The following is an 11,600-nucleotide window of genomic DNA, read 5'->3' on the forward strand; positions in this document are numbered from 1 at the left end:
ACACTTAATCACTTTCCTTGATCTTCAATTAACCTTTTCCTATATTCTAAAACAGTGGGTAAAAATTCACTGTAGACAACTATTTTGTCATCTAAAGCTTAACTAGATGAAAGAAAATATTTTTTTAGATATTTTTTATTTCAGTTAACGATTATTTCAAGTAATGAAGATTTTTTTTTTTTTTCTGGATTTAGGTTTAGTTAACTATAATAACCCTTATACTTGTGAAAATATATTGAATAATGTGTAAAATAATGTTTTTAGTCTTTCCTTCCTATGACAGAAGATACAGTAGTTTATTATAAAATAAATTAAACTAAATGCAGTTTGTGTAAACAAAATAACAATAATGAACAGTAGGGCTGCACGATTAATCGTAATCGAATTGAAATCGCGATTTGGCTTTAGTGCGATTATGACAACGCAAAGGCTGTGATTTTTAATTATATAAATATGTACACAGCGTGTTGAAGAGCTGCTCTGTGATCAGTAGTAAATGACACTCCATCTGAGCACTGCATTAGAAAAAAAACACGTCAAATATACAAACTTTCCAAACATGAGAAGCCTTTATGAACTTCTTTTTTAATAAAAGACAACAATTAAAGTCCCTGTAAAGTCAATCCTGAGAATTCTTTCTAAACACTTTATAAATGTTACAAATGTATTGCTGAAACACATTACAAAGTCTGTGAACTGTGTAATGCTTAATTGTGAAGTTAGAGCGTTTCACCAAGTCTCTGCTCAGGATTTTTTGGGCAGAGCTAAAACGGGGGTCTAATGACGCACATCGTCCCCCGAGCATAGCCCCTCCCCTAACACTATATAACTGTCGATGACGCACCGAGCCTGGCACCGCCTCTAACTCTACAGCGGTTCACTCACCTGCTCAATCTCCAGTGTCATTACAGTTATAGCCCTTTGTACATTTAGCTAGTAATGCCTTCGTCACGCAAATGCATATTACATGGTTGTTAAAATATACAATATGCTCGGTCTCCTTATTTAAATTTCCTAAAACGATGATATTAAGGATTCTAAAGTGATCGTTCTACACCGGATAGTTTTACAAACTTTCATCAGACAGCTGGGATTCACAGATAATCCGCTGTTTTTGGTGAATGTGACTGAACAGACCTCGGCCTTCTTACCGTCCCGACGATAACTGATGATATATGGGGCCGGACAGAGTCTCTCCCGTCCCGGCCTTCATCCTCCCGTCTCGCGGCACCGTCATTTGTCGACTCGACAACAGTCCGACAGTACGTGCCCAATGAGTGTAAGTTGTCGTGTGTGCTTATGTTATAATAAGTAGGTAGTCCACAGTAACTCTACTAAAATGTGCAACCCTCTAACGTGATTCTTTTGTTTATATGCATCAGTATGTTTGACTCATTAGACAAGTAAGTTGAGACGGCAGCTCTGGCGAGTGGGTGTGGTTTCAGCGCCGACAGCGGATGAGAGCAGAGAGCGCTGCCTATTTTTTCGATATTTTGATAACTTATTTCATTTACTTGCAGATTTTTTTAATCATTCAAATTTGGCTGGGTGGTTAATAACACATTTTTCTGTGGTGTGACAAGCTCAAAACACATAGCCTACTTTAAAATGACTTTACAGGGACTTTAATGCGTTTTTACTCCAAACTCACTTCATAACGTCAGTTGAGTGTTTGAAATAGCATTTCGATTAGCATTGGATTATAAATATACATTATTATTATGGAAATACCCGAGAAGGCTTGAAGAAAACATATAAATCACGTATTGTTGTAGTTGTCTGTTTATTTTATTCATACCTGTTCATATTCTACCTTCTTTTGATTCAGTCACAGCAATATCATGATGCCCATTGGGGATTTCCTGGAACAGCGTTTGTTATATTGCGTATAGACAAATCCGGCGAAACACGGAAGTAAAGCAGCGCCGCCATTACTGCGTGCCTTGCTGCTATTAAGGAAGTAGCAGAAGTAACGTGCTGGTCCCGTAGGCTGTAGCAGATGTTAGCTATATAGTATTTTTAGTACGTATGCTGTCCAGTGATGCCGGGAAGAGCGTGTTGTGTGGTTGGTTGTTTTAACAACAGCACAAAACTACAGGCCCGGAATAAAACCGTTTGTGTAATCCACGAACCTTTGTTGCACATTGACTGTGCAATCCGTATGGCCGTAAACATGGGCAGAATTCCTGGTCGAGCGGAGGACCAAGATGTGCGTCAAAAGTGGATGAAACACATAAACCGAGATGGCTCATCGCATGCCAGATGATTAATAAAATAATCTTGATTACCTGAAAGAACATGTATTTTATTGCTACAACTGGTCGTGGCTATAAGGCCATCCTTAAAAATATTTTGGTTTGCCGTAACAGCCAAAAAAATAAAACATGGTCGGTAGGTCATAAAATGTGTATATATATATATATTATTTTTTTATTTATTTATTTATTTATTTATTTATTTTAATTTTTTTTTATTGCATCACAATAAGTGTATTGTGATTGTCAAAACATTTTAATAACTAAGCTGAATTTTATTAGGTTTAGTGACATGTTATAATGTTTACATGGTAGGCTACAATTTCTGGTAAGCTACACTTTTTTATAATTTTTATTCAATTATTATTATTTAATTATTATTGAATATGATTTGATTCAATATTGACTCATTTGGATAAATATTAGGTAGGCTACACAAGGTAGGCATTAATTTTTCTCAAGAAAAAAAACTAATGGATTATTTGGAGTATCTGCTCAAGGGCGCCCTCTGGCATCCAGTATGAAACAGACATGTTTAGTGCCGAGTATTTGAAGTAAAGCTCACTCAATCCTATTCAGGGTAAAAATAGGAAAAATAATTCCTCTCTCTAAAGAACTTTGAGGGGAACATATAAACAATGTTTTTCTTCAGCGTACAGAAGTGTACAGGGGTTTTTTCCCTTATGGTGGATGCGTAAGAGGCACGTAGTTCATATTAAATACATAGACTCCATTTTTAATTTTGCATACCTCCTGACAAAAATTAAATTGAGACAGATTTTTATCATATTATAATATTTGATTATAAATCCTTAGACTTTTCTAATGATTTATATACATACTGATTGCATGTTAACAGGTAACTCCACATTTTGTCATACAAGTTTTAATTTTATTTTCTAATTATTATAGTTATATTTATAATTAAATACTAATGCTAAATACTTTAATAATGAAAGTTATTACAACAGTAATATTTCTTATTTGGTTTAGAATTTTTATTTAGCAATAATGATATTAATAATAATACAAATAATTAATATATTAGCACAAAATTTTGGGCCAAATTGTGCAGCCCTACAAACAAGCAACACAATATATTTCATTTGTTTTATAAGATCACATTTTAACCAAAAAATCGCAATTAGATTTTTTTTCTCCAACTCGTGCAGCCCTAATGACCAGGGAAAAAAATAATAGTTATAAACATCCCAAAAATACACCGTGACTCAGTGTATTGTGAAATGTCTGCAGTCTGCACTGTAGCAGGCTGCTCATTTAAGTTCATATGCGGGAGATAAAATATGCATTAAAACCCGTCTAAAATATATTACCATATAAACATTGTGTAGTAAACATTGTCATAATTCATCAACATTAGCTTATAAGCAATCACTTGGCATAAATGTGCACTATTCATTAATTGCGAAGCAGTCTGAAATAGTGTTGCACGATATACCGGTACTAGAAAGGTATCGCGATACCCTGCTTTTAAAAACGGTCCGGTTCTTCATTTTATTAGTACGGGTACTTTGAGTGCCAGCTGTATTTCCTAATGTGTGACAGCATGGGGCAGTGTGCGTGCAGCGCGCTGCTTCTAAGGCAAATTGAGTGTGTGTTTATTCTTCTCAACTGCGCAATGGCTTTTATGGTGACGAAACGAGAGGTTGCAAATACAGGTGCTCTTGCAGACCGTCCACAAATTGTTGAGAAAGCCGATGCACGAAGCGAAATATGGCATTATTTAGCTTACATTGCCAACAGACAGGGCAAGCCCATGGACACCACAAAGCCCGTCTGCAAAAGATGTTACAAAAGACTCCCAAAAAGGGAGTCAAAAGCATCTTGCCGTCAATCATCCCGATTTGTACAAAGAATTTAAAGAGCGACAGGTTAGTGAATGTGATGCCAGCATTATGTTTATGCTCTCAAACATTAAACGACTGTTATTTATTTATTTTACTCGTGCAAGCAGAACTCCACAAAGAGGTGTATTATTGAGTCTGTTTAATAAGTGATATTTGGTTGCAAAAATAAAATTTAATTAAAAAAAAAAAAAGCATAACAGCAAATAATTTACAATTTTGAGCATGAAAATATAAATATAAAAATTATATTAAATCTAACTCTAACTTCATGGCAATGAAGCTCAAATACAGAATTATCAGCCTGCACACTGGTGAAGAAAGAAGTTCTGTCATATGTTATTTATTTACTTTTCCTGCTTGTTTTAGGTTTTTGCCATAGTATCGTTTAAGTATCGGTATCGTGATATTGAAGTTGGGTATTGTATCGAAGTCAAAATTTTGGTATCGTGACAACACTAGACTGAAATGCTTCCGCTCGAGCCTGTAGAGTGCAATAGCGCTGCATTCCCATGGTTAGATCAGCACGTTACACCTCAAATTTGCGCATCTTCCACACAGGACAGTAGTCCTGATTGGATATCTTCCCAAATCATCCCTCTATTTCATTTTCGTCTTTTTATTCGTTGACACAAATTTGAGTGGATTTTTATCATAGTTTTAGTCATTCAAAACGCATTTTTATTTAGTCTTCATCTTGTTTTCGTCAGTGAAAAAATGTTGATGACAAATTAATCGTCAACGAAATTAACACTGCCCTGTACGCGCAATAAACAATCTACAGCTGGTCCAAAATGCAGCAGCTAGAGTTCTTACTAGAACCATGAAGTATGACCATATTAGCCTGGTTCTGACAACACTGAATTGGCTCCCTATTAAACATTGTATAGATTTTAAAATCTTGCTAATTACTTACAAAGCACTAAATGGTTTAGCGCCCCAGTACCTGAGCGAGCTCTTAATGCATTATAGTCCTACACATTTATTGCAATCTCAAAATTTGGCTAGTTGATAATACATAGAATGTCAAAATCAACCGCAGGTGGTAGATCCTTTTCCAGTTTGGCACCTAAACTTTGGAACAACCTTCCTAGCATTGTTCGGGTAGCAGACACACTCTAAACACATTTACTAAACACTAGACTAAAAACACATCTCTTTTTATCCTGGCATACACATAACACATTATCAATTTATATTTTCACATCTGTTAAAGGATTGTTAGGCTACATAACTTAGGCCAGTCGGAACCGGGAACACTTCCTATAACACCCGATGTACCCGTTACATCTTAAGAAGAATGGCATCTACACTAATATTAGTCTCTGTTCATCCCGAGGTTTACCGTAGTCAGCCAGATCCTGGCCGTATTCACAAAACATTTTCTTACCACTAAGAGTTCTCCTAAATGGCAGTAAAAGTTCTTAGCTAAGAGTTTCCTCTTAACCTATTCACAAAGCTGCTGAGACCAGCTTTTACTAAGGAATAGAGAGGAGACTTAAGCTAAGAGTAAGGGCGGGTTTGACCTCGTTGCTATGGAGTATACACACAGTGATTGGTTCATGGGGGAGGAGTCAGCATTTTAATCATAGAAATATTGTAGAATGAGGTGTCATGTTACCATATTAAAAGAAAGGTTTTAAAAGACAAATGTTGCCATATTCAAATAAAGGTTTTAAAATGTAGGCTGAGTGTCACTAAATAAACTAGTATATACAGTTAATTGTCCGCCTCTTGGATGTCTGCATCTCAAGAGAATGCAAAATTCAAGCAACAAATTATGTTTTATAAACAAAGTTTGGGAGGAACACATTCAAACCGTCTTTTTAATCAGCATTAGAAGAGGAATAAATACACAGACGAGAGCCTATAGTTACTTCGACAGTTTTCTGCATCCCTCCGCCACCCCATCCCTCACTCTCGGCTGGGGATACAGGGAGAACTTTAGGTTTGGGCTAAATTCCAAGCACGGAGCCCTCTGTCCCCTTAGACAGTACACCAAATATGCTTATTATATATTTTATTACTCTATTCAATCAATTGTAAGTGTGAACTCATGAAAACCACTGCCACAGGTTTTGTCCATCGGACCACTGCCACAGGTATATTATCGGACAATATTACTTATTTGTTAGATTTATTTTTGGCACCTCATCGTAGATTCAAATCTATAAATCAAAATGTATTTCATTTATGAAGAAAAAGTTGAGCACCTAAGGCTCTATCGCTATTGCCTCCAATGGTGTACAGTGTCTTTGGGTGGATTAGGACTGTTTGTGATTTGGTCTTTGTGACTTAGGAGTCCTCTTGACTACTAACGTTTCACAGATTTAGGAGCTAGTTTTAGCGCTAAAATGCTTTGTGAAATACTCTGAGCAAAAATGTAGGACTCCTAAACTTAGTACTGACACGCCCATTATTTTTAAGAGTTTCTCCTAAATCTGAGCCTGGTTTCTCCTAAGGTTTTTTTTTTTTTTTTTTTTTTTTTCCCCCTCCATTTTTGTCGCCTAATGGAGTTAGGGTTCCTTGCCCCTGTCGCCTCTGGGTTGCTTAGTTGGGGACACTTGATATTCAACAATGTTTTTGCCTGCATTAACACCATTGTATGCAAACTGAACTGAGCTGGATGATGACATCACTGTTTTCTCCAGAGCTGCTGTATAGATAAATTAACTAAATTAATAACTAATGATTTTTACAATGGCATGAATCAATACTGAACTTACTTAAGCTGGACAATGACACCGTTTTCTTCTAGAGTTGATGTGCTGCCAAAATAATTTTCCTGTTATCACTGTAAAGCTGCTTTGACACAATCTGCATTGTAAAGGCCAATTCACACCGCCCCGAAGACTGCCAACAAACGCCAACAAACTCGTCTGTTGGAGTTTGTTGGTTTGGTGTGATACCCCTGTTGGCGTTTGTTGGCCGTTGTTGGCGTTGGTCGGAGTTGGTTTTCACCCGACTGAACATGTTTAATCGGCGTTTGTCGGGTCGTGGAATGTCTGCACAACAGTTTTCCAACAGACGGCAACCAACTCTGACGTAATCTGACCTGTTAACGAACCGTTGCCATGACGATGAGGGAAGTCCCCTGCAAAGACAGCTATTTGATCGCGCCCGCGCCTCACGCACACACAACAAAGCACGGGAAACGTGACATCGCAGCTTGTTCGTTATAAAAAATAAAATACAGTTTATATATATATATATATATATATATATATACAAAAGGTACAATAGTCTATAGTGCAATCCGTGCCATTCAGCAAGAGCAGCTGCTCCACTTCACCGAAAGAGAGAGGTAATGTTAAACCACCATGAGAGCAACGCAGGTTTACCTTCAGTTTCGTTTTTTAATAATTCGTTTTGACTTGTTTAGCTACATGGTTGTATATGCTTATGGGTCTCATTAATAAAAAGGGTCACGCTAAAAAAAAGTTTAAAAAAACGGTAACTTATACCAACCGCAGCGCAATCGGTTAAGATCAGATCGATGGCTACAGCGCTTCGGATTTCAGGTTAGTATTTTTGTTTTACCTCAATACTTTAATACAATGGAAATATATATGATACTACATTATTAATATAGTAAACTAACCTGACATATTGTTAACATGGTTACTTGTGTAGTTGTGGAATTTTCCCAGTCAGACGTCACTCGTTGGTCGGTGTTTGTTGGGGCGGTGTGAACATGACAGTTTTTTCTCATAGAATTCTAAATCCAACGGCCAACCTGTTCGTTGGCGTTTGTTGGTGTTTGTTGGCCGTCGTCGGGGCGGTGTGAATTGGCCTTAAAAAGCGCAATATAAATAAAGGTGACTTGAATTCTAGCTGCTGCATTTTGGACCATAAACGCATGAACTAACTTTTCTGTATTCCTCATTGAGAGCATATGTTGTACAGTGGTTCAACCGCAATGTTATGAAGCGATGAGAATACTTTTTGTGCGCGAAAACAATAACTTTATTCAACAATTTTTCCTCTTCCCTGTCAGTCTGTTACACAGTTGGCACAGTGAACGCAGTGCAGGCTTCCGTGTACTATGTCAGAACGCCGACTCTGTATTGGCAAGCTCTTACGTCAGCATCTCACGCATGTGTCGTGGTGCTTACATGAACATGTTGGCCAATACTGAGCCGGCGTTCGGACGTAAACTCAGAAGCCTGCACTGCACCAACTGTGTAGGAGACTGACAGGGAAGAGGAAAAATTGTAGCAATGCCATATAAGGGGTGATATTTATACTGTCTTTTGATTGACAGTCACGCATGGTTGATCATCTTTTTTTAATTTTCGCCCTGCTTTCTGTATTGTTGCCTCTGTGTGTGTGTCAGTTATCCCCGTATGAAGGAAGTCTCACGGGTTTCCGTAATTCACTGTGTGTTCTGGTTGTCACGTGACCATAACTCGGACATTTTTACTATATAGGTAGCAGGCTTACTTCTGCCTGGGTTACAGCGTATTTGTGGATTATTTACTGAATTGCTACTGGAATATACTGCTGCCTCACTCTTTGAGTTTTTCTGTTTTTTTGTTTTTGTTTTTTTTTTTTGGACTTTGGATTGCTCTACAGTTTCAGTTGCTGCATTGGATTTGCTCTCAGACTTTCATTCATGGACATTTCCTGGTGAGTCTGATTCAACGTTGTATATAGTTTATTTAGACTTGAGGAACTTTCACCCTCCCATACACTTGTTTTTCCATTTTTACTGGCTGTTTTGTGCTTAAAGATTTGTCTAATTGTGTAATACAATTTGAGTCAGTCTTTTTTTTTTTTTCTTTTTTTTCTGGTGTGGAATGAGCGTTATCCTCCAATTATAGGTGTAAATCAGGTGCACACTGTACGATTTTGGCCACAATTTGGTTGTGTGAGACCATAAACTATAAACAGGCCCTGATAATCATTATACATACATTAACATCTTGCTCCATTTCTGCAAATCCATTTTTGTGAATGAATGACTGTTTCTAACTGTTGCTTTTGTCTTCGGCAACAGCCGCTTGCACCACCTGCGGGTGAATCGACTAACAGCAGATGGAGATATGCATCGGCACTCTACTGCTTTTCCTGCAGTTCACGGTTTCCTGTGAAATTTGAACCACTGAATTTGTGGAAGCGAATTTGTAAAGCGAAATAAAATGGACCAAAAATTGCCTGTCAAATATTATTGGTTGTATTTTTAAACAGAATTAATATCCTGGAAATGAAATCTGAAAGGTGAATATAAATGATTGAATTTGTGTGTGAAATGTTTTAAATTGAAATATTCACAGCTTTAATATAAGACCATGTTGAATTTCAGCCCATAAAAATGCAAGCCCTAAAAATACAATGCATTAAAATGCAAGCACAGTTAATGCAATGCACATTGTTTTGAATTATTTAAGTTTGATTTTTTTTTTTTTTTTTTTTTTTTTTTTGGATACCTGGACTTTCACTTGTACTAATGTGCTACAGCTAATTTGTATATTTGTATTATTTTATTACTGTCAGTCTACTTGTGTTTAATAATGTTTGTATACCAAATTTATATTGGTCAAGTTAGTCTAGTTCTAGTGTTTTTTTTTTTTTGTTTTTGTTTTTTTTTTTGTTTTTTTGTTAAAACCATAGACAAGTTCCTCAGAAGTGTTCCTGTCTTTGTTCATGGTATTCAGCTGCAACAGAATGTTTTGCAAAAAGACCCTGGATAAATGTTTTATCTAAATGTTACTTTTTTCTTTTTTTTTCTTTTTTTTTTTTACCTTATTTGAATCAAAACTGGGAATCACTTTTGATAAGTAAATCACTGAATTGATAAGTGGAATCAGAATCGCTAAAGTTCTAATGATACCCAACACTAGCGACAACCCAGTATATATTTGAGTAATTTAATATCATAAATGTAATTAAACGTAATTATGGCGACTTGTCGATGAATGGCTAAAATGAACTAACTAGTTGACTGGAAAACTCTTTAGTCGGGGACAGCCGTAGAGATGAAATAAGAGCACATGTGGTCACAGAAGACACATTTGAAATGCATGTAAATACCAAGTGGAATTGTGATTAACTATCACAACTAATGTCACTCTGCATCACACATTTCTGTTCTGCAGTTTTTCATGGCAGTTGCTTTAGTCATTGCCTTTAGTGATTTTATCATTGCATTGGCTGCACATTGTTTTTTTTTTTTGTTTTTTTTTATTATAATTTACAGTATGTTATAGTTATTGAATTGTCTTCCATGTGCTTTCAGGCTGCAGAAGCATTCATGGTCCGTCTGTTCTCGGATGCAAACCTCTGTGCTATTCATGCCAAGAGGGTGACGTTGTTTCCACGTGACATACAGCTTGCCCGGAGAATCAGAGGTGTAGAACATATGTAAAGTCAAAAGTTTTTTTTGGATTTGATGAATTCCTTTTCAGACTTGGAAAAGTTAAGGACACTTTCTATATTTCCTGGCATGTAATCTTTTATTTCAGACCTCAGATCAGATGTTAAAACAGTTGCATATATGCAGCCAAAGAAACCTAATGTTTGCATCAACTGGAAGTTTATTGGTGACAAATGGACTAATTTTTAAACATTTTTTTAGAATTGTGATATAAACATTTTATTCTGTGTTGTAAAGTTACAAAGATTGCATTCTTTTTCTGAAGATGTTTATAGTTAATAAATAGATGTTTTATTGTATTGCTGATTATTCAAATATTTGGGGGTGGGGGTGGTGGCGGCCTTTTGAGAAGCTTTTTATTTTTACGTTTTTGAACATGGATTGCTAACTGCCTGCTAAATTGTTGCATAAATTTCACCATGGGTACATCCCAAAAAAGGAAGGCCATAGCAAAGGAAATAAATGTCTCCAACAACTTGGAATTGAGTCCTTCCTGCTTACCCAGCTTTAGTTAAAGTACCTATGGAATATTTTTTTTTCTTTCTTTTAGTATGAATATGTTAGCCTTCCTGTTATCTATTAGCTAGTGTGCTCCAAAACAATGACAAGTTTCATTTATAAGATATAAACATTCAAACCTTACTCTCACACTATAGATCAATGATTTTGATGACATTACTCTGCACTTCAGCTTCTCATCAGATTTTGTACAATCAAATGCTCTCTAGAATCTAGAGCATCCCGCCCGCTACATTATAAATAGACTTTGAAGCTGCGGCTAAAACGGTCACTTGTTCACACATTTACTATTTTCTACATGGTGAATGGCATATAGTGCACTATGTAGGGGATGCCAAGTGTGCACGCAGTCTGCTCCAGTATAGAGACATGAGTTATCACAATTCTGACTTTATAACTCGTAATTGCAAGTTTATATGATGCAATTCTGAGAAAAAAAGTCAGAATTGTAAGATAAAAAAGTTGCAATTACCTTTTTTATTTTGTATTCAGTGGCATAAACTATGAACTTAAACATAAACTTAAAGTTAACTATGGAAGCCCGTTTCTGCCACAGTTGAGTAAAAAATATTCCAGTTGAGTAAA

General features: G+C 36.3%; 1 protein-coding gene across 4 annotated transcripts in view; it reads left to right on the plus strand.

Moving 5' to 3' along the window:
• The window catches only part of cenpa (histone H3-like centromeric protein A), a 103,349-nt gene extending 92,478 nt beyond the window's left edge, over positions 1–10,871 (plus strand). For 2 of the 4 annotated variants that reach the window (XM_067361499.1, XM_067361500.1), the window contains exons 5-6: positions 8,696–8,749; positions 9,120–9,337. In XM_067361499.1, coding sequence (XP_067217600.1) covers positions 8,696–8,749; positions 9,120–9,260 — 195 coding nt within the window. In that variant the 3' untranslated portion in view covers positions 9,261–9,337. Of the gene's footprint in view, positions 1–8,695; positions 8,750–9,119; positions 9,338–10,358 lie in introns of those variants that run through there. The other 2 variants (XM_067361503.1, XM_067361501.1) reach the window with 1 other exon arrangement.
• The last annotated feature ends 729 nt before the right edge of the window (positions 10,872–11,600 follow it).

This window comes from Chanodichthys erythropterus, chromosome 15 (assembly GCF_024489055.1).
Source record: "Chanodichthys erythropterus isolate Z2021 chromosome 15, ASM2448905v1, whole genome shotgun sequence".
NCBI lineage: Eukaryota > Metazoa > Chordata > Actinopteri > Cypriniformes > Xenocyprididae > Chanodichthys > Chanodichthys erythropterus.